Genomic DNA, 24564 nt, shown 5'->3' with positions numbered 1-24564 from the left:
TGGTATTTTGTGTTGCTATTTGAACAATTGAGAACTATCCCTGATACAGTTTTTTTTTTATTTGCACCAACAGTTCATTTTTTTTTTTTTTTTTTTTTAACAACCTCCTTTTTCTAGGTCCAGGTAATAGTGATACAGAGTGTTTGGACACAGAAAAATACAGTAGACCACTGAAAGCTTGTCCTGAAAAATTGAACGTTAGTTGACTGTTTTTGCAGGGACAGTTCTCCACCGTTCAAAACAAGGCAGTCATTTAATTTGTTCAAATAACAACACAAAACGGCAACAGATTACTAGAAAAAAAAATCACATATAGTTCTAAACTGTTGTCGGAAATTCATTAATACAGCTATAATCATCTTATATGTGACTTGTTTGGTAACTATTTCAGAGGAAATATCGATAGCTCCCTCTATAAACCATATACTGTAGGAACACCGTGTGCGATGTGCCCGAACAATTGCAACAATGGATTATGCAGTAAGTATTTCAAATGTATTTTAAAACATCACTTTACATAACAAAAACTCTTGAAAGTAGAGGAAAGACAGTGTTTGGGTTAACGTGGATCTATGCCATGAAGAATGAAGGCAGTTCTGAGGCTAAAAAGGGGGTCAAACCCGGTACTAGCAAGGTGTACAGTACCTAATAAAGTGCCCGGTGAGTGTATGTTGTGGTTTTTATGTACAATGAAATAGACATGTGCACAGAATTTTTTTTCGTTTTTTTTTGTTCTGTTTCGTATCGTTCCGTAGGTTCGTTTCCGTTCGTTTTTCGTAAGACGCCCGTTTTCCTGTTCGTTCCCGTTCGTTTTTCGTACGACGAGATTTTTTCGTATTCTGATCGTTTCGTATTTTCGTTACCGTTTTATTTTCGTACATGCGGGATGGTTCGTTATTCTGTTTAATTCATGTTCGTTACTTGTTAGACAATGATTTTCGTGAATTTTCGTCGTTTTGTACTTTCGTAAATATATCGCGGGATTCGCGGCACTTTCAACACGTGGCTGATCCATATTAACTATTGTTAAGCCCCATACACTTGGTCAGACTTTTTTAACAACAAACATAAAAACGATTGTTTTACTGAACGTTCGTTTGTTTTTAAACTCCATCAGAAAACCATTTTTGGGTTCCAGGTTCAAAAGTCTGGCCAACTGATCTCTCCCTTCAGACGAAAATCCACAGAAAAGTTTATTTGGCTTTACTGTACTACTGTACTCAGCACAAAAGAGAAGCTGCTTCAATAACTAACTACACTCACTGCCCATTCAAAAAAACGAAAATTACATCTTATAACAAAAGATTTGTATTCTGTATTTTGAAACCAAATTACGAACAGAAAAAAGGAATTCAGAATACAAATCTTTTGTTATAGATGTCATATGAACATACAAACAGAAAAAGCATTCAAACAAAATACAAAATGAAAATCTTTTGTTAGATGTCATATGAACATACGACTGAAAATCAAAATACGAACAGAACAAGGATTCAAACAAAATATCATTTTCGTTCTTTTGCTGTTTTCGTTTTGTCGTATTTTCGTCGGATCGTTCGTTCGTATTTGCGGTTGTTCGTTATGCAGCTCATTCGTAATCGTGTTGTTTTCGTATTTTGGTGCTTTAATTTTTTCGTATGTACACATTATTCTGCGGGTACGAAAATGAACATTTTCGTACGAAAATAACATTCGTACGAACGGGAATGCACATATCTACAATGAAAGGAAAGAGCAATTTCAGACAACAAGCAAGAACAAATCAGTGAACTTTTAGGCTGGGTTCACACTATTGCAATTTCGATGTGGGTTTTCAGGAGATTGTGACCGGCTCTCAATTGAGCCGGTTCACACATCTCCGGAGCAAATTGCACGGGAGTCCTGTGCGTCTTTTGGTCCATTTCAGGTCCGAATTTCGACCAAAATTTGGACCGAAATTGGACCTGAAATGGTAAACAGGGACACACCGGGCCCCTGCTGTGAGCCGCACCATACGGCAGTGGGAACCCAGCCTAAACACTATCCAAGCACTACAACTGTGTGTAATGCCGCGTACAGACGGTCGTTTTATGCGATGTAAAAAAACGACGTTTTTAAAAACGTCAATTTAATTGACTGTGTGTGGGAGAAAACGTCGTTTTATGTCTTCTGAAAAACGACCAAAAAAAATTGAAGCATGCTTCAATTTTATGTGTCGTTTTTCAAAACGTCGTTTTTTACTTCACAGAAATTGACCGTGTGTAGCAAAAAACGACGATTCAAACGACGTTTTTACACCCGCGCATGCCCAGAAGCTAGTTATGAAGCGAGCTTCAATGGAAAAACATGGTGAACGTATCCTCGCTTTGCTAGAGCATTGTGAAAAAACGATGGTGTGTAGGCAACATCGTTTTTAAAAATTGAAGTTTCAAAAACGTTGTTTTTTACTTCACAGAAAAAGTCGTTTTTTTACATCGCATAAAACGACCGTCTGTACGCGGCATTAGACTATTCAGTTTACCTTAAAATATTACACCTTCCGTATTTATATGCTGAATATATATAATGATATACAGGGCTTTTTTTATCAAAGAATAGGTGCAGGAACTCTCCCTTTGGAGTTCCCCCGTCTTCACCACTACCTAACTCCGAGCACCGTTCCTTGGTCTCGCCCCCTACCCACCTCCCAGTACTGCACCTTTAATTTTTTAATGATAACAAGAAAAGCAGTAATATAGATCCCCTGCAGCCAACAACAATAGACCCCCAGCAACAATAGATCCCCCGACAACAATAGATCCCCCCAGCAAAAAAAAATCTCCCCGCAGACAGTTTCGATAGGCCATCCAGCAGCCAGCTACAATAGAATTCCCCCTCAACAGTAGATCCATCCAGGCAGAAACTGACTCTCCCAGCAACAATAGATGCCCCATCAGCAAAAATATACCTCTCCAGCAACAATAGACCCTACCCCCTGCAAAAATAGATCCCTTCCAGCAACACTAGATCCCCCAGCAGCAATAGACACTGTAGCACAACCCAGCACCTCTTGACATCACATACATTCAGTGCTAGAGGTGCCGGAACTGCGTTCCCCCGCGTTCCCGCTGAAAAAAAGCCCTGATGATATATAACCATGGCAGCAGAGGTCCAGTGTCATCTATTTTGTATATTCGTTTTCCTTTAAAAATGTCCCTTTCCTCCTATGCTGGTGGATCCTATGGCCATTGTGCAGTCCTTTCTAGCAGGTCGGGTGTTAAGCAGACACTTGTGTATGAGCAATCCTGTCAGGTTCCCAAAGGTGATCATACATGGATCAAAATGTATCCAGTTCAGCAGGAACCAGACAAATTTCGATCCATGGGGTATGGCCAGGAATGTCTTACAAACAACCCTATCAAATTTTCCCCACTCTATCAGTGGCACTGCCCCACTGTCAGGATGCAATAGATCAGTGGGGAGTGTTCCCCTATCCGCATTGAGTGTGTAGATGAGAGAATCAAGTCTCTTTTTTTTTCAACCCGCTGGTTAATCGGAAAAAAAAATACTCCTCTATGGGCTGCCTAATCTGAGCTATGTGCATCCATAGACAAGCTCAGCAATTGGGACACAACACCCATGCTCCATCCTCCTCCCAGCAGGTTGACTGATGGCAACAGGAGCCTGTTGCTTCAATGCCTTCAGTGTCTCCACAAGAACAAGAAAGTTTGGGGAACAATCGATCCCCAAGATTACAGTAGTGACAAGGACAGCGGGTAAATGTTTAAGGGATTCAACCCCCTACATCCTTACAGAATATAGCAGTGAGATAGCGGTTTAAGGACAACAGGGAACAATGACATCTGGCAATCTTGGAAGTATCAAATCCCGAAGTTGAAACTTTTGCATGGAGGGAAGGTAGGAGACATGGGCCCCTAGAGCAGGGGTCTCAAACTGACTGCCCTCCAGTAGTTGCGAAAGGACAAGTCCCATAATTTCTCTGCCTGTGGGAGTCATGCTTGTAGCTGTCAGCCTTGCAATGCCTTGTGGGACTTGTATTTTCGCAAAAGCTGGAGGGCCACCAGATTGAGACCCCTGCCCTAGAGAGATGAGTATAAAGCTGGGTATACACTAGCAGAATTTCCTCCGGCATTTTTCGCTGTTCATTTTTAAAATCATTAGAGGGGCCGAATCGATGTTCTTTTTCAACCACAGTGATCAAAAACTTTGAAGGAGCAGAATAGAATTTTTTTTTGGAATGTACAAATTTCTAACACTGGGGTAGATTCAGGTACAGCTGCGCGCTCCTTACGGAGGCGCAGTGTACCCTTTTTACCCTGCGCCTACGCAAATTATTTGCGCTACGCTTCATTCATGAAGCAGTAGCCACGTAATTTGCGTGGGCGCTCTTCAAAAATGCCCTGCGTAAGGGCGCCTAATGTAAATGATCCCGTAGGGGGCGGGAATCATTTAAATTAGGCGCGTTCCCGCGCCGAGCGTAGAGCGCATGCTCCGTCGGGAAACTTTACCGACGTGCATTGCGGTAAATGACGTCGCAAGGACGTCATTTGCTTCAAAGTGAACGTGAATGGCGTCCAGCGCCATTCACGATTCACTTACGCAAACTACGTAAATTTCAAACCTCGCGACGTGGGAACGACGGGTATCCTTAGCATTGGCTGCCCCTGCTTTTAGCATGTGCAGCCTTACGCGAAACCCGACGTACGCAGACGACGTAAACTGCGTACGCAGGGCTCGCGTAACGTTGTGAATCGGCGTTAGTATGCAATTTGCATACTATACGCTGAGCACAACGGGAACGCCACCTAGCGGCCAACGTAAGAATGCAGCCTAAGATATGAGGGCATAAGAGCCTTATGCCACGCATATCTTAGGCTGCAGTCGGCGTAACAAGCTCTCTGAATCAGGAGAACTCGTTACGCCGGGGCAAGTAAGCAATTGCGCTGCGTAACTAGGGTTACGCAGGCGCAATTGCTTTTTGAATCTGGGCCAGTGTGTGTAGTTTTGTTCAGGAAAAGTCCATTTATTCCAAAATCAAATGTTGGAGGCAAAAGAAAACTTTCAAATGACATTCGAATGTACATAGAATTTTCTGTTTCGAATATTTTATTGAATTTTATAATTATCAACAAAATTCCTTTAACAGAGCATGTACAATAATATAATAGAAATAGATATTCCATTAACAGAACATGTACAATAGCATAGTAGAAAAAAAAAGCGTAATCGTTTAGGAAAGTAACTCTTATAAATGTAAATTAAAATAGATAACCTAGCGGATTGCAGGATAAGATTATCTAATCATAGCTTCATGGCAGCTATTTGATGACAAGTAATTGAGAAATTAAGTTGATTGAAATAATATAATATAATTATGTCAATCGAATAGAATGAACCTATGAAGAAATCTAAAATTAATGTGTTGTAGAATAGCTGGGGGAATAAATTAGGCTAAACCAGGGCCAAGTTCCTTCTCTTGGCTTTATCTGGTGCGAAGGTCAAAAATCCCAACCATTCAAAGCATCTTCTATTACAGTTGGTATATCAGATAATTAACAATAATAAACCTGTACAAATAATTTTCATACAAATTGTTATTCAAAATTCGAGATTTTCCTAGCTTGTGACGGAAAATATTGATTATATGAAGACAGGAGGCGAGTATCTTATGCATGATCTTTCTTTATTCATGCTCACAGCAGAAAACAACTTTAGTGAAATGTTATAGAAAAAAATGTTTCTTTAAACTGACAACCAGAAGCTACACCCCCGGCAGCCCTCTAGGCGGGTCTGCCAATCACGAGGTAGCCCAGTCAGTATATAAAGGCCTGTCCCTTTAGGAACCTCCTCTTTCTTGAGGCGAACTGCAAACAATCCGGATATAGATAACAGGCCGACCTCTATCCTAGGAACTGGACCTCTGGAGCCGTAGATGATCGACAGCCGGACATCTGGATGGAGCGGGGGCCCCCGTCTCCGATCTGTGAGGACAACCGGTCCAAGTGTTGAACAGCAACATGAAGAAAAGGATCCCAACAGGAGATCAAACAGGACGTGCTGGAACAGTCAGCCATAGAACTGGTTCAATAACCTGGAATAGATGAGATATAATACAGTGAAAGGGACGGGTCGGGAGGGAAGATACTCGCCTCCTGTCTTCATATAATCAATATTTTCCGTCACAAGCTAGGAAAATCTCGAATTATATATCAGACAGGAGGCTCATATCTTATGCAAGTTTAAAGCTATAACAAGCATACAGTAAAAAACACACATAGTTATAACACAGTCATAGATACGTGTTCCTCCGGTCTGAAATAAAATTGACGGAAAGTGGTCGCTGAAGACCAGTCTGCTGCTAGTAAAAGATCCGATAAGGAGCCTCCCGTAGTGATGACCTTAGTAGCCATAGCCCCTCTGGTTGAGTGAGCGCCAAATAGGGACGTGTCGATCCCTGCCATGTCCATGACAGAGCGTACCCACCTGGCCAATGTGGCCGAGGAAACTGGAAGGTGAGGTCTAACGTAAGAAATAAGAAGCTGCGAAGAACGCAGAGACCGTAATGGGAACGTCCTAGACTCATAAGTCTGTAGGCAGCGAACCACACAAAGGCGTGGGTGAGATGGGAAGAAAGGGTAAAAGACCGACTGAAGCCCGGTCTTAGTACGGCGTACGACCGTAAACCTCACCCCTTGAGGTGAGAACTGGCGTCTGGAAATGTCCAGAGCTCTGACGTCCGACACCCGTTTAATGGAGATTAGACATAAGAGGACAGTCATTTTAAAGGATAGTAACTTTAAAGGTAGCGAATCATTGTCGTCCCAATCTGAGAACATGGAGAGGACTTTGGTTACGTCCCAAGTCTGTTGGTACCTGGGTCGAGGGGGTCGTTGAAACCTAACGCCCCGCAGTAGGCGGCACACTAAAGGGTGTCTTCCTACTGGAAGCGAGTCAACGGGAGCGTGGTAAGCTGAGATCGCTGATCGATGTACATTGAGGGAATTGTAAGACCTCCCGGATCCATAGGATTCCGCTAGGTAATTAACCACTAGGGTCACAGGTGCTTGAATGGGATCAATCTGTCGTTGATCACACCAACGAACCCAGAGTTTCCAGGCTGATTGGTATGCCGACCTAGTTCCGGGGGCCCAGGCCATGGTGAGGAGATTCCTAGCTGCTCCTGAAAGGATGCAGCCTGAATCGGGCACCCCGAGACCAACCAAGCGAGGAGAGGGAGTGAGCTGTCCACGAGTAACGGATGAAGGTCCCCGTTGGGGCCGGTGAGAAGGTGAGGGGAGTGAGGGAGGAGTCTGGGGGGGTCCACCGTCATCCCCAGGAGGAGAGGGAACCAAGGTTGCGTCGGCCACCATGGTGTGATTAGAACGGCCGTCGCTCTCAGGTGTGTAATGTGAAGAAGAACCCTGAGGATCAGGGAGAAGGGGGGAAACGCATAGTGCGTCCCTCGGGGCCAGGTCTGGCGAAGGGCGTCTACCGCCTGAGCCTCCGGATCCGGTCTCCAGCTGTAGAACTGTGGGAGCTGGCGGTTGAGGCGGGACGCGAAGAGGTCTAGGGTAAATGGACCCCACAGGAGATTGAGGGCAAGGAATACTGCCTGATCTAGTCGCCAATCGCTGGAGTCGGATAGGTGCCGGGAGTTCCAGTCCGCTACAATATTGGAGATGCCGGGAATATATTCCGCGATTGGGATGATGTTGCGTTCCAGGCAAAAATGCCAGAACTCCCTCGCGAGATCCGCTAGGATCTTGGACCTGGAACCCCCCAGACGATTGACATATTGGACAGCGGAGACGTTGTCCATGCGAAGTAATATACAGCAGTTGAAAGCGTGAGGCAGTAGACTCTTGACGGCGAAGAAGGCTGCCAAGAGTTCTAACGCATTGATGTGAAGTAGTGATTCCTCCGCGGACCACGTCCCCCCTGTGGAGGATGAACCGCACCGAGCGCCCCAGCCAAGGCGGCTGGCATCCGACTCCAGAATGAAGTCTGGGTTGGAGCTGAATATGGTCTTGCCGTTCCACTCTACGGCGTGGCGTAGCCACCATCGAAGCTCCTCCATGGCTTCCGCGTCGAGTTGGACCTCGTCCGCGTAGCGGAGCCCCTGGCGGAGATGAAGGGCTTTGAGCCTCTGAAGGGCTCGGTAATGGAGGGGAGCAGGAAAAATGGCTTGGATCGACGCTGCCAATAGGCCGACGAGACGTGCCAGTCCGCGTAGGGATACCCTCTGCTTGTTGAGCACGAGGCTGATCTCCTTGCGTATGGTTAAAAGTTTGGCCTTGGGTAGACGCAGGACCGCTAGGTTGGTGTCTACCAGAAATCCTAAAAACTCCATCTCCTGAGATGGGATAAGGACCGACTTTTCGTGGTTTACTAGAAAACCCAGGTCTTGAAGTAGGGTAACTGTCCATGATGCATGGGCGTTTGCTTGGTGGGGTGAGCGAGCCATTATGAGTATGTCGTCTAGGTAGACGATCAACCTCACCCCTCTGCTCCGAAGGGATGCTATTACAGGTTTTAGTAACTTGGTAAAACACCAAGGGGCTGAGGAAAGACCGAAGGGAAGACAAGTGAACTGCCACACTCTGTCCCTCCACAGGAAACGGAGTAAATGTTGAGAGGATGGATGGATGGGAACCGTAAGGTAGGCGTCCTTCAAGTCTACCTTGACTAACCAATCCCCCGGGCGTAAGAGGTCTCTTAGGCAGTGAATGCCTTCCATCTTGAAATGTCGGTATACGACATGTTGGTTGAGGTTCCTCAAGTTTATGACCGGTCGGAAACCTCCGCCCTTTTTCCTGACAAGAAAAAGGTTGCTGAGGAAACCGGGAGAGTCTGGGACCACCTCTGTTACAGCTAATTTGGCCTGGAGATCCTGTAATTCGCTGTCCATAAGACTGGCGTTTGGGATAGAAAATCGGATGGGGTGAGGAGTATGGTCCATCACTGGAAGGGCATATAACTCTATTTGGTAGCCCGCCACTGTACTGAGTATCCACGAGTCTGCCGTAATCGCAGACCAGGCGTGGATAAAATGTTTCAGCCTTCCCCCTACAGGCATGTGGGACAAGTGTAGAGGTATCGTACTCACCGGAAGATGGTCTGGAACGGGGGTAGCCTCTAGCACCTCGGCCTCTCCATGGACGTCCCCGGGGGGGGAAAAAGGGTGCTGGTTGGGCAACCGGAACGGAGTAGGGTGGTGGAGTCTGGTAGTGTACGGGAGCTCTTTGAAAGGGCCTGGAGGAGGAGAAACGGCCGGTAGAGCGGCCTCTATATCTACCGGCCTTGTGAAAAACTCTAGTGTTAGTTTTCTTCAGAGATGTCTGGGCCTTGTCCAGGCTGGAATAGAGCCCTACCATTTTGTTTATGTCCTTTATTAAGGACTCTCCGAATAGCATGCCGTCGGCAGACGGCCCCGGTTCAGAGTCGGCCAGATGAGAGAGTTGGGGGTCGAGTCTCATGAGAATTGAGCGACGACGCTCCATGGAACATGCAGTATTTGCTGAACCCAGGAGACAGACAGCTCTCTGGGCCCATCCCCTAAGTTGGGATAAATCGACAGGTTGACCAGAGGCGGAAGCCTGCTCACTGAGATTTAGAATCTTTGTGATGGGGCCAAACAGGTCCAATACCCGGTCCTGGATCATTTTGAAGGACCTCTCAATCCCCTTTTTAGAGTATTTCCCACTCTTAGTGAGGTATCTCAAGAGGATGGGGTCCACCTCAGGAGTGCTCACTACCTTTTTTGTAATACACGGGCGGGGACATTCCGCGCGTAGTTTGTTCCTGTTGGCCTTGTCGACCGACCTCCGAGCCCAGTATTCAATGTATTGAGCCACCTCGGGTAGAGGTGTCCAATCACCGGATCTAGGATGACTAATGGCTTCGGGGTCAAAGAATGGCTCCCCGTGGGAGTCCAATAAAACCTCACCCTGGGGTACAGGGTTGTTGTCGTTTTTAACTGACAGGTGCCCACTGTCCTCATAGTCTTCTCCAGACTCATAGGCGTCAGACGCCTCGGACTCCGCGGACGACTCAGGAGAGGAGTCCACGAAGGAGTCCGGTTTTGTCCGCCTGGCGGATCGTTGCCTCTGTAAATTTATCTCCCCGAGGCCCGGGGGTCGTACCGAGTCTGGGAGAACAGTGGGTCGACAGTCCTGGGATGGTACTGTCTGGAGCATATTTAGTACTTCCCCTGCCGGGGAGTCGTGGGCCACTTCAATGTGGCGGCGTTTCTGAGACGCCTTACCCTTTTTTATCATAGGTATGCCGGTGTCAGGAGACCCGGATCTATGGGGTATAGGTGGGGCAGATACCACCGAGGCCATGGCAGCCTGCACAGACTGAGTTATCAGCTGTTGGATCTGTGCTGTAGTCATGACTACAGGCGTGTCCTGAGAAGGATCTAGCAATTCTATGGGAATGTCCATACTGGTGGGGTCCCTGCCTTCTGCCATGCTGCAGCTGTAGGTAATAGTGTTGTTAGAAGTGAAAAGGCAGCGCTAGGCTAAAGGGAGGCTAGGGATGCTGAAAATCAGATAGGCTTAATAAGAGTGCAGTAGCACTAAGGGGGGAGCTGCAGCGTAGATCTAACTAATATATTTATATATATAGGTATAAAGGGTAAATCTATATTGTGGGTAAGTATATATATATAATTTTAGGGTAGTAGGGGAATAAATTCCCAGGAAAAATACCGCAGGTCCGTGCTCCGTCCACCTCTCCGTTCGCTCACACACTGCTGAGCGTGACGGAGGAGCGGAGCACGGGGGAGGAGGGCGAAGTCTCGCGAGAACTCCCGTCCTGATCTGATAGGACGAGAGGTCGCGACACGCCCCCCTGGTTGAAAGAGCGCGCTTGATGGTGAACAGAAAGGCGCGAATGATCCGATGGCGTCGACGTCTCGCGAGATTAGGCGAGACCGCGCAGGAGAATGTGAGTGATGCGGGGCTGGTCAGAGCGGGGGTTGCGCGCTGACCGCGATCCCATGGAAAACGCAGGTAATAAGAGATCTGCTAAAACGGAACTTAACAGAGCGGTATAAAGGTTGAAGATGATAAAATAAAATATATACCAGTACAGAAAGGTGGAAATAGATAGCGCCCCGAAGGGGGGGCGAATCAAAAGGGAAATCCAAAGAGGAATGAGCTAATAATAAATTCCCACAAGGGGAAAAAGGAAACCAAATGTCAGATTGTGACAGGTTACAGATATTACAATTGAAACAAAGAGTATATCTATATATGTATAAAGATAATCTATAGAGTTCAATGAATTTACTTATCTGAGTTCTGATCTGTGAGCAGAAAGAAAGAGGAGGTTCCTAAAGGGACAGGCCTTTATATACTGACTGGGCTACCTCGTGATTGGCAGACCCGCCTAGAGGGCTGCCGGGGGTGTAGCTTCTGGTTGTCAGTTTAAAGAAACATTTTTTTCTATAACATTTCACTAAAGTTGTTTTCTGCTGTGAGCATGAATAAAGAAAGATCATGCATAAGATATGAGCCTCCTGTCTGATATATAATTCTACTAGTGTATACCCAGCTTTAGAGTTAAAGTGTTACTAAACCAACACCAGTAAAATCAGTGGCCCAGATTCTCGTAGAATGGCGTAACTTAGGGCGGGCGTAACATGTCTCATTTACGTTACGCCGCCGCAAGTTTTTCAGGCAAGTGCTTTATTCACAATGAACTTGCCTGTAAAGTTGCGGCGGCGTAGCGTAAATCACCCAGTGCAAGCCCGCTTAATTCAAAATAGGCGGGTAGGGGGCGTGTAGCATTTAAATTAAGCGCGTTCCTGCGCCGAACGTACTGCGCATGCGCCGTCCGTAAAATATCCCAGGGTGCATTGCTCCAAATGACGTCGCAAGGACGTCATTGGTTTCGACGTGAACGTAAATGGCGTCCAGCCCCATTCACGGACGACTTACGCAAACAACGTAAATTTAGACATTTCGACGCGGGAACGACGGCCATACTTAACATTGGTTGCCCCTCATATAGCAGGGGCAACTTTACGCCGGAAAAACCTAACGTAAACGTCGTAACTTTACTGCGTCGGCCGCGTGTACGTTCGGGAATTCGCATATCTAGCTAATTTGCATACTTGACGGGGAAAACGACGGACGCGCCACCTAGCGGGCAAAAAAAAATTTCAGTTAAGATCCGACGGCGTAAGAGCCTTACGCCTGTCGGATCTAATGGATATCTATGCATAACTGATTCTAAGAATCAGTCGCATAGATACGACTGCCCAGATTAGGACTTACGACGGCGTACATGGCGTTGCGCTGTCGAAAGCCCTTTGAGAATCTGGGCCAGTCTGTATATATAATGCATGCTTGTTATATTCACTGTGGAACCTAAGGGGTTAATCCTCTTCATTGTGTAAAAAAGCAGTTTCATCCTGTCTTCTCTGATCCTCCTCTACTTCCACTGTCCCCAATTCATCTGCTGATAGTACAGAGCCCTAGGGGGCACTCTGCACATGCTCACTTTGGTGTGTATTGCTAGAGAGTTTTTTTTTTTTTCCGGGAGGGTACATGTGATCAGCGCAGGGCCAATCAGCGCTATACAGACAGAGGGTCAGGTGTCTTTCAGACTCATAGGACTATCAGACGAGAATGAAAACTCCTCCCACAAGCTTTAACCAGATACTCACAGAAGTCACGAGACTGCTAAATACTGCTGATGAGAAAATGTATTTAGCCGTTAATATTTACTAAAACAATTGCATTTCCATGTTCTGCGTACTGTGGGAGACTAGATATAGTGAATGCAGGGACCTGGGTTTAGTAACAGTGCAGAGAATATTATTGGGAATTATCAGAGCAGACAAAGTTGCCTAGGGGTTATGAGTGGATAGGTATACAGTAGAAGTATTTATTCTTTAATTTGTCATTTATTCATCCATTAATTCATTCATGTCATCTTTTTCTCTGCAGCCAATCCATGTCCTTATAACTTTGAGTCCCCACAGTGCAGTAACTACAAATCAATGTGCTCATATCCTATGGTGAACACTCAATGCCCAAGAACATGCAATTGCACCCGTGGGGAAATTGTGTAACTTCTGTGCTATGTCCGATTGCATCAAAATCCAAAAGGATATTCATGTTCATCAACGCTCTGTACAAGATTTTAATGAATGTTTTCTTCTGAATGCTTACAGTGCACAGTATATTTAATTCCTCGCTTTTATCAACTAACACAACTTTAAAGAATGTATGCAACTCTGAACTATGTTGTGTACCGCTGTATGCACACCCTTCTGATTCTGTAACCTCTAGCAATTCTGACCAATCACTGTACTGGCGATCTGCCGAATCTGGCTGTGCGATCCATTTTCCAAGGTTAACCAGTTTACCATTTTTGCCTTCCAGTCAATGGACCAGTTATTATTATTATACAGCATTTACTTGACTGCTGAGGCGCAATACATCCAGGTACCCCTTAATACAAACTTATGTACATAAACCTTCCCCCTTGCCCCTTCATCCAATAAATAAACACTCTTGCAACCATTAAGTTGGAAAGGGCAAGGCCACAGCTTTATTAAAGCAACATAACAATTTTAACAATTTATAACCCGTGCCAGTCACAGTTGTACTGTGAGCACCATTCCAGAAGGGAGGGGGAGGGGCCTGTCCTTACCATAAGTGCTGGACAGGCCGCCTACTTCCGGTGTCCATAAAGGGGCATGGCCCACTACGGCCATTTTCTGCTGGCAAGGTCAAGAAAAACCGCAGCAAGCTGTGACGTACCATAACCAAAAAAGGGGCGGGAGGGTGGGCAGCTCTTCCCGGCGGGCTTCCAAAAGACCCAGAATTCCCTGAGGGGATCCCTTTTATCTGAACTCAGGCCCGACCCCACCCCCCCAAGTAGCCAATCCTGCCATGACCACCGCCTTGTCCAGTACCTGGCCATGCCCCCATCAGTCAAGGCTCTCTTTCCCTAGGGGGCTCAAGAGGCCTTCAGTATATAGCGTCAACAGTTTACGCAGCGCATAAAGATACCAGTAAAGCCCTGTACACGCGGTCGGTTTGTCTGATGAAAATAAAATAGTTTTTTTTTATCCATAGGAACATTTTAAAACATGTTCTGTTTTTTTTCCTCCGATGGGGCCCACACACGATCGGTTTGTCTGATGAAAACGGCCCATCGGTTTGTTTTCCATCGGTGAAAAAAAAATAGAACATGTTTCAAAATTTTCCTATGGATAAAAAATCGATAGAAAAAAACGTTTGTCTGTGTGGAACTCCATCGGAGAAAAATCCACGCATGCTCAGAATCAAGTCGACGCATGCTTGGAAGCATTGAACTCAGCACGTCGTAGTGTTTTACGTCACTGCGTTGGACACGATTGGATTTTTGACTGATGGTGTGTAGACAAGACTGATGAAATTCAGCTTCATGGGATATCCAATGAAAAAATCCATCGGATTAGATTCCATCAGATATCCGATCGTGTGTACAGGGCTTAAGAGTTTGCCTGATCCTGTCAATAGAGATTGGACTGCACATGCCCGTAAGCCCCGAACACAGGAGCGGTTAGGACTTACAGGCGGTTCAATAAAAAACATCCGACATTTGGCCCGTGTGCATGCCAGCTGGTCCCACAGAAGCCGGCCGGCTTCTAATAAAAGTGCATGAAAACCAGCAGCCAACCGGCTCCAGCTCAACGCTCTCAGCCAATGGCTGAGAGCGTTGATCAGAGTGTTCTGTCGGGGGGGCGGTCTCCCTGTTAGAACACAACAGCTCAGCAGGGGAGATCGCCGTACTTGCATCGGATTGTTAGTACAGAAGCTCAGACCGGAGCTGACAACACACCTCATAGTGTGTACCAGGCCTTACCCATCTGTGTCATGGAATCAACATGTATGTGTCCCTATTTTGTCCCCACTAATTGCTTAGTAGGACTGGAATGGAATGTGTAACCAAATAAAAAAAAAATTGTGCCACAGTTCGTACAAGTCTAGAAAAAGTTCATTATTCATGGTAACAAGTCAAAAGACAAAGCCAACACATTTTAGGGTCTCAATGCTCCCCCTTCATCAGGGCTTGGAAGCTGGCTGCAATAGAGACTATACACCCATAGTCCACTGGTGGCCCGTCCATTAGTGGGGCAGGGGCACCGCCCCCTTCATCCAAGTGTTCAGCCCCCTAATCTACATGCGGGGCGCCGGACGCATGGATTCCAATGTTGTTTTTTTTTAAAACGATTAGAGCCAGAAGCTCTAGTAGGCTTTAAAAAAAGGTGGGCCCGGGGCGCAAAACACTGCGCCCCAAGCACACCCACTTTTGTGACAACAGCAAATAAATATTCACTATTGTCACACTGATTCTTCTCCCGGCCAAACAGAAAGTGGGTCCTGGGACCCGTCACCTGATTGGCCGAATGCAGAGGCAATCCGATTGGCAGCCTAGGAGGAGGAGGCAGGAGATGCATAGCCAGCGCACGGAGGAGAGGGGGGAGGATATGCGAATCGTGATGCAGGGAAGGAGGCGATGCAGGGGAAGCTGTCGCACGCTTTGCGGAGGAGCGGTGCCCGCGACCTAGATGGGGCTGACCGACCGACCAGGGGGTTTGGGGGGGTGATGGGAAGCACGGGCACCCCCCAAAAAATATACCACCATCTGCCACTGACCGATACTAGTGTGCTATGTCACCATGATGTCATTTTTTAATCCACTAATTCCTTAGTAGACCTGGAATGGAATGTGTAAGCAAAGTGTAAAAAGATGGGTGCTGCATGGTTCAAGTCTAGTACAGTAATTGTAATCTTGGTAAAAAGTTATACGATCAAGCCAATGCATTTCAGGGGCTCAAAACTCTCCCTTCATCAGGGCTTGGAAGCTGGCTGTAATAGAGGCTTACACAGGACACATGATTGTAAGGCAATGCAAGTTATGACAGCAGGGTTATCTCTGACTGACTGTCTGACTTTCCACTTGAGCTCCCGAAACGCGTTGATTTTGGCTTCTGACTCTTTACCAAGATCAGTACATTTTTACTGGACTCGAGCTAACCTGTGGTGCTCTCATCTTTTTAAACTTTGCTTGGACTTTCCCGGGAACCCTCAGGGATAACACACATAACAGGAAGCCGCTAGAGGTCAAACGTGTTTTTCCCTTCTGGATTCAGCTTTTGCATTGAATGGAATGTGGGCTTTCCCAACACAGAAGTGAGCTGGTAAAGGCATATAAATAAAATTATTTGTGATTTCCATTCACTGATCCACAGAATATATCTGCTTGCTTGATACCTTTTGACCAATCATTGATATAATAGACTGCAAATAGAATGTAAAATTATGTAATAAATATACAATATGGCTGTTTACATTGGTGTTCTTCTTTAGTGTACTGTTTGGGGAGGGGGGGGGTAACAATTCCTGTAGTCTTCAATAATGGACCTACTTTCCAATATGATCTTCCTGATCTGAAGATTTAAAGGCTAAGTTCACCTATTTTTTCTTCTAATATCCAGCTCCCATATGTACCAATATACCATTAATGTACCTCTGTTGATTTTGAAAACAAGGCCTTACCTCATCCATGGCTATATTTCTATAACTTTAGAAACTCCCTGGTATACAGACACAGACAGACCAGCCAGTAAGACCCAGGAAGGAGTTTACTAGCTTACCTCATTAGCATACCTTCACACATCAACTAAGATTTCACAGCACCCCCGGTGTTCTGTCGAGAAGTGCCCCCCATTGAATAGTGCCCACGCATGTGCATGATGGAGCCACACTCCAGCTGAATTACCGCTCAGCTGGAGTTACGTGACCAGGGAGTAAACGCACATCATAGGCGGTATCTCTCGATGGGAGATACCATTTCATGAGCACAATTGAAACCTATACAAACAGGGGGGGTAGACCGTAGTTCTCACATTGTGCCTCACCTTTGAAATGGTATCTCCCATCGAGAGATACCTCCTAGCTCCTACGATGTGTGCATGCGCCTTGGTTACGTCAGCCCAGCTGAATGGTAAATCAGCTATTGTGCTATGACATACAGCGCAGTTCATCCCGGGCACTATTCGATGAGGGGGGAACTTCTCGACAGAACACTGGCATTCATCTATGTGTGCATTTGCCTGGCTTCCCCAGCGACCTTTCAAATGGGCTCAGAGTGTATGGTCACATTTATACGCCTAAATGGACCTAGCTGCACTTTCAAGCCTCATACACGCGGGCCAGAATCTCGTCAGGAAAAAAACGTTGTTTTTCCTAGGGGGGATTCCTGGCAAGAATCTCTTGCCTCCCGAGTGTACAGACTCTACTTTTAAAAGAACCGTGGTTCTCTTGAAAGGCAAGAACATGGTGACATCATCACGTGCGACGAGCATGCGCTCGTCACATTCGATGCAGTCGCCGCCATCTTGCTGCACCCTACCTATGCCTAGGAAGCTGCCGCGCACGTGTCAAAGTTAGGGATGAGCTTCGCGTTCGATACGAACGTATGTTCGACTCGAACATCGTCTGTTCGTACGTTCGACGAATTTCGAACAAAACGGGTCGTTCGCGCCAAATTCGAGTGACGCGCGTCCGCCCATAATTCACTGCGGCGTTGCGCGCTGATGATTGGTCAAGCATGCACCATGACCCTGCATGCTTGGCCAATTACAACGCGCAAAAAACGAAGAACAATAATTGGCCAAAGCCAGGATGGCTTTGGCCAATTATGGCTCAGGGGGTTTAGTACACGCCCCACACTATAAAAGGCAGCCTGCAAGGTGGCCTCGTGTAGTGTGTTCCGGCTTTGTTAAAGAGAAGATCAGTCAGACAGTTAGAGAGAGAGAGATAGATAGAGACACGGTGTCTTTTCTACCTGATAGATAGATAGATATATAGATAGATAGATACAGTAGATAGATAGAGCAGGAAGGCTAGTCAGTTTAGTTAAATTTGCAGTGTGTAGAGGATATATATACATCCCTAGGAGTTGTACATATATTTATACACTGTGTAGCTTAGCTAGATCAGCTATTCCTATTGTTAGGCAGTAGATTGTGCTAGATGCAGTGATCTAACGTGTTGTATTGCCTGCATAGTGTTTAGTTTACACCTAAACATAGTACTCAGTGTTAGTGGACGTGTGCTATTTAATTGCACATACACGCATTAGCTGTTACTGCACGTGTGCTATTTATTTGCACATAAACGTAGTCGCTGTTAATGCACATGGGCTATTTAATTGCACATAAACGCAGTCGCTCTTACTGCGCGTGTGCTGTTTAATAGCAACTAAACGCATTTGCTGTAACTGCGTGTGTGCTGTTTAATAGCACCTAAACACATTTGCTGTAACTGCGCGTGTGCTGTTTAATAGCACCTAAACGCATTTGCTGTAACTGCGCTTGTGCTGTTTAATAGCACCTAAACGCATTTGCTGTAACTGCGCGTGTGCTGTTTAATAGCACCTAAGCGCATTTGCTGTAACTGCGCGAGTGCTTTTTAGTAGCACCTAAACGCATTTGCTGTAACTGCGCGTGTGCTGTTTAATAGCACCAAAATGCATTTGCTGTAACTGCGCGTGTGAACGCAGGTATGTTCGGCTCATCCCTAGTCAAAGTCATTTCGAGCATGCGTGGGTTTCCACGGCGACCACGTAAGTATACACACTCTCGGGTTTCTCTGCAGGAAAACTGCCCAGAATCTCACGACGAGAAAATAGAGAACATGTTTTCTATTTTTCTCCTCTAGATTCTGGGCAGTTTTATTGTCGAGAAACCTCGGTTTACTCAGCAAGAAAGCTCTGCCAGCAATTTTTTTGCTGGTTCTTGCCGAGTAAACCGAGCGTGTGTACAAGGCTTAAGTGTCATTAATTGTTAACGACACACCAAACACAGAAGCAAACACACATTTTGCCACATGAAATAACAGGTGACTAATGCAGTAAGAAACATGCAACAATGTCCCACAAGCTACTTCGCCACAGGTTGCCCTAGGTGTGTCACTGGAAAAACTAGCCAAAAAACATGCACTCCCACAACTCTATGTGTAAATGGGGCTTGAAAGTAAAATTGGTGTGTTTACACAAGAACAACGAGGCTCCATTCACATCTGTGTGTTTCCAAAGGCATGGCAAAATGCACGTTTAGCCATGTGTTTCAGAAATGCTGCGAATTTCCATTGTGTTTGTGTTGTCATTACATGTTAAAAGCACCTTGAGTGCAGCAAACGCACCGAAAACTGCAGTAATGCACCACACGCCGCTCAAAAAAAAGTTCAAGTGAATAGGCTGCCCTATGCTCCAAAACATCCAAAACAAAGCGCATGCAGGAATGTGAGTTTTCACTAGGCATTGATGTGAACTAGGCCTGACAACTGAGTGTCTCCATCCACTCCCTCCTATGTGCTTGTGTAAAGATGGCCATACACAATGCAATCTAATTGTACAATTACCTTTAGATTCACCAGAACTATGAAATAGAGGACACACCTAAGCAATCCATTCAATTTGTATCCAATCAGACAGGTCGTCGCACTACATAGCTGATTGTATAGGGAGTAGGTGACGGTGGAAGGTGGTATTGTAATGAGGAAGGTGTGGTCCATAGTGGTGAATACACCCTATCACACCCTCTACTATGATGCAACAAGGAAGTAAAGGCTTCTGGGAGTTTTCCTAACAGGAAGTGAAAGCTGAGAGACCATCTATTCTACAGGAAGTGATGGAATCTTAAAATCCGTTAAAAAATACAAATAAACTGACAAGATTCTAAACCTCCTGTGGATTAGGCAAAAGAGAGAAAAGTACATTGGGATGGCTGGGCCAGAAATAGCATTGGAAAATGCTTCTATTTATTTTGAAATTCTGCCTGAAAGGTGAACTTTAACCAACCACCATTTAGGTGGTTAAATCTGTGCAATTTAACCACCTAAAGACCACATACCTGGTTCTCAAAAAACTGTCAGCTACTGTAGGTGTCCTGATTTGTCCTGCTAAAAATCACTAATAAAAACAAAAACAAAAAATGCCATAAAAATATCCCATAGTTTGTAGTCGCTGTAACTTTTACGCAAACCAATCAATATACGCTTTTTGGGATTTTTTTAATCAAAAATATGTAGCAGATTACATATTGGCCTAAATTGATGAATACATTTGTTTATTTTAAAAAAAATTGGATGTGTTTTATAGCAGAAAGTACAAAATATATATATATATATATTTTAATTGTCACTCTTTTTTGGTTTATAGCACAAAAAAATTAATCTGCAGAGGTGATCAAATACCACCAAAAGAAAGCTCTATTTGTGGGAAAAAAAGGACATCAATTTTATTTTGGTACAGCGTTGCACGACCGCGCAATTGTCAGTTAAAATAACGTAGTGCTGTATCGCAAAAAATGGCCTGGTCATGAAGGGGGTAGGTAAAACTTTCCGGGGCTGAAGTGGTTAAAGATCTACCTCACTGAGTTATAATTTAACCACTTGACCACCAGGTGGCGTTACCCCCTGCATGACCGGGTAATTTTTTCTACTTTAACTGACAGTTTCTCAGTCATGCAACAGTACACAAATTACATTTTTTTCACACAAATAGAGCTTTCTTTTGGTGGTATTTAATTGCCTTGATATATAAAGCAAAGAATACCAAACATTTTGAAAAAAAAATACAATTTTAGCAGTTTCTGTTATATATATATATTAATGATTCAGTCCTGATGTATTGATGATCTCATTTCTTGAGGCCCTAAAATGCCAGCACAGTACAGATACCCCCCAACTGACCCCTTTTTGCAAAGCAGACAGTCCAAAGTATTTAGTAAGAGGCATGGCGAGTTTTTTGAAGTTGTAATTTTTTTTGTCACAATTGTTTGGGAAATTAAGAAATATATAAAATGTGTGTTTTTCAATTTTTTTTATACATACTGTCACCAGTGCAGTACAGCATTGTCATATGACTTGTATGATGGTGATCAGGGATGCTGACTGGTGACAGTATATAAAATAAAATAAATATTTTTATTACATTTTTACCGATACGTCGTGGTTCCTGCTGCTGCTGCCTGCTCACAGTAGATGTGCTGTAAGTGGTTTGGCAAGTGGTTAAATGCATTGTTTAGGGATGCTTTCATAACACATGGCTGTTAGTGAAATCTCCAGATCTGGTAGATCGAATCCATACCTCCAAACTGTCTATCTTTTATGCAGACCATCCCTCTTTTGGAACCACATCCCTCTGTCCCTCTTTACTACTCCTCAGCTATCCTTCTTTTTGGTCCAATATATAGACCTCTATATAAAATTTACTATTTATTTACTAATAGGTAGATTCACAAAGAGTTAAGCCGGCTTATCAGTAGATAAGCCGACCTAACTCTGAATCTACGCCGGCGTTTGTTTAAGTGTATTCTTAAACAGAGATACACTTAAACAAAGCTAAGATAGGTCGGCTTGCGCCGTTCTATCTTAGCTTGCAATGTTTCTGTTGGCCGCTAGATGGCGCTTCCATTGCGGCCGGTGTAGATTATGTAAATGAGGGGATACACCGATTCACGAACGAACGCCAGGCCTACACCGTCGCATTACGTCGTTTCCGTAAGGGATAGGCCGCCTAAAGTTATTCCATCTATGAGGTGGAATAACAATGTTAAGTATGGCCGCCATTCCCCCCCGCGAGGTTTGAATTTTTTACGTCGTTTGCGCAAGTCGTCCGCGAATCGGGATTTACGTAGTTTACGTACACGTCGAAATCAATAGGCCCGTACGGCGTACTTAGCCGCAATGCGCACTGGGAAATGTAGTCGCCCGGCGCATGTGCAGTGTCAAAAAACGTCAAAAAACTTGAGGTCAAGCCTCATTTCCATACAACACGCCCCCCTCCAAGCAATTCGAATTAGGCGCGCTTTAGCAGGTAAGTGGTTTGTGAATCACTACTAGCCTAAATAATTTACGGCGGTGTAGTCTAAAAAGGCTAGGCTAGGCCATCCTAATTTTAGGCCAAGGTACGCGAATCTACCTTTAAAACTTCTATACTGCACTAAGCCTTTCATTTAACATCTAAATGGTCCAATTTGTTATTTTAAAAAAACAAAACAATTTAAAGTAAAAGTGGGGACAAAAGTATGTGTGGGGGTATAGAAGGGGTTTGTCCCGTGCCTACACACTTTATGATAAAAGTATGCAGGGTTGCAGTTCAGAAAGTTGGGAAGTATAACTGAAATAACAATTGACTGTGGTTGGCAAGCTCTGGGCAACATCAAGCTTCTGTTGACTTTGGATACAAATGTTCCATCATACAAGTTAAGCACACAATCTGATTCAATGAAAGCCCTCTTCATGTCCACATCAAGAATTAACACACTTTCTAGAAAGTAGGTGAAGTACCTCTGTTGATGGCCTTACATTTACAGAACTGCTTTCCCCCCTATACAAATCAATGGGCACTCAAACATCAGACAGGTGCATCCCCCACTTCCTATCTTTTGTGAAAGCAACCCCCCCCCTTACATTAGATAAAGAACCACCCCACACTCTCCCTTACATCACAGAACACCCCCTTACCTTATGCTAAGGGTCTGGAGGAGGACCAGAGGAAGACTGGAGCTCTCCTGCAGCTGCAGGAGAGGTGCGAGGGCCACATGAAATGGCCTGGAGGGCCGGATCCAGCCCGCGGGCCTTGTGTTCAACACCTGTGCTCTATGGTTTCCTGGGTCCTTGGAGCAGCAATCAAGTTGGACTCTGGTCGCCATCATCAGGTCACCCATCTGTCAGGGACAGAATAAGCTGCAGGGTTCCTGACTAGGAAGGAAAGCATAGGGAGTCACTACTCTTCTGGAAACCTCCGCACTTGGACCTGGACTGGCCAGTCCGCATTCCTCCCCTCGAGACAAATGTTGTCATCTCAGCTAAGACCTGCAGCATTACATGCTGTTGCTTAGTCTCTGTTATAACATTTTGCAAAAAAAAAAATATTTTTCTTCTTCATTGATATCTGCTAATGAGGCTGCACTGATGAGCACTGATAGGCTGCACAGATGGGAACACTATGATATATTAGGGTAGGGGTAGACGTGAGAGAATTATAACTCCACAGAGCCACCGTCCCTGCAGAATATGAAATTCAAAAAGTACAAAGTGGGGTGGGACTTTAAATGTGCCTTGGTGGGGTTAGAGAAAATAAATACACTTTACCATATTTTTTTTAAATAGCATAGAAAAAACTTTATTCACCATCCATCCATGGAAATAAAAAAAAAAAAAAAATCACAGTTTGAGAGAGATTACAGTTTTACGGTTTCTTTGGTCCAGGGTGTGCAGATCCTGGTGAGATATTTCAAAGGTGTGGCCTATGCGTTTCGTCAGGGCCTTTAGAGTAGCGCACAACAATGCATAGAGAAATATTAGAATAGAGTTTAAAAATACAATGCTAACATCATTCTAAAATAGTGATGAATATAGATATTATATATACAGTATATAAAGAGTTTTTATTATTTTATAGAAACCATATAATCATATAATCACAGACACATCAGCTTAGAATTTTAACAAATCATGTGCAGCTACAGAGGCCCAGATTCTCGTAGATGGGCGTAAAACTGCGGCGGCGTAACGTATGTCATTTACGTTACGCCGCCGCAAGTTTTACAGGCAAGTGCTTTATTCACAAAGAACTTGCCTGTAAAGTTGCGGCAGCGTAACGTAAATCCCCCGGCGCAAGCCCGCCTAATTCAAATGAGCCGGGTAGGGGGCGTGGAGCATTTAAATTAGGCACGTTCCCACGCCGAACGTACTGCGCATGCGCCGTCCTTAAAATTTCCGAACGTGCATTGCGCTAAATGACGTAGCAAGGACGTCATTGGTTTCGACGTGAACGTAAATGGCATCCAGCCCCATTCACGGACAACTTACGCAAACTACGTAAATTTTTAAATCTCGACGCGGTAACGACGGCCATACTTAACATTGGTTGCCCCTCATATAGCAGGGGCAACTTTACGCGTCGCAAATCTAACGTAAACGTCGTAACTTCACTGCGTCGACCGCGCGTACGTTCGGGAATTCGCGTATTTTGCTAATTTGCATACTCGACGGGGAAAACGACGGAGGCGACACCTAGCGGCGAAAAAAAAAATTGCATTTAAGATCCGACCGCATAAGAGCCTTACGCCTGTCGGATCTAATAGATATCGATGCGTAACTGATTCTAAGAATCAGTCGCATAGATACGACGGCTCAGATTAGGACTTACGACGGCGTACATTGCGTTGCGCCGTCGTAAGCCCTTTGAGAATCTGGGCCTCAGTGTTTTGTTTGATGCCCATCTGTGTTGACTAAATATGTTATGCATACAAGTACCTTATTTGGTTAATATTGAAGTTCATTCACGGTTTACCTTTAAATTGTGCGGTTGGTATATCGATCCAGGAGGAACAGGAAGCCTGGGAATGATGAGGCAGCACTGATGAGACTGCACCGATGAGGCTGCACTGATAGGTGGCACTGATGGGGCTGCATTGATGATCAGTGCCATGATTATCAATGTAAACAATGTGCTGACAAGTCTGTTTACAGTACATGTGATTAGCTTCGATTAATCACCTGG

The 24564-nt window shown here is 45.0% G+C and overlaps 1 protein-coding gene across 1 annotated transcript in view; it reads left to right on the top strand.

Moving 5' to 3' along the window:
- LOC120936173 (cysteine-rich venom protein triflin-like) overlaps positions 1-13524 on the top strand; it is a 54568-nt gene extending 41044 nt beyond the window's left edge. Inside the window, exons 7-8 of the mRNA XM_040348327.1 lie at positions 392-480; positions 12939-13524. Coding sequence (XP_040204261.1) covers positions 392-480; positions 12939-13063 — 214 coding nt within the window. The 3' untranslated portion in view covers positions 13064-13524. The remainder of the gene's footprint in view (positions 1-391; positions 481-12938) is intronic.
- The last annotated feature ends 11040 nt before the right edge of the window (positions 13525-24564 follow it).

Source organism: Rana temporaria, chromosome 4, assembly GCF_905171775.1.
Source record: "Rana temporaria chromosome 4, aRanTem1.1, whole genome shotgun sequence".
NCBI classification, from domain to species: domain Eukaryota; kingdom Metazoa; phylum Chordata; class Amphibia; order Anura; family Ranidae; genus Rana; species Rana temporaria.
This window is presented reverse-complemented; position numbering and strand designations above follow the sequence as displayed.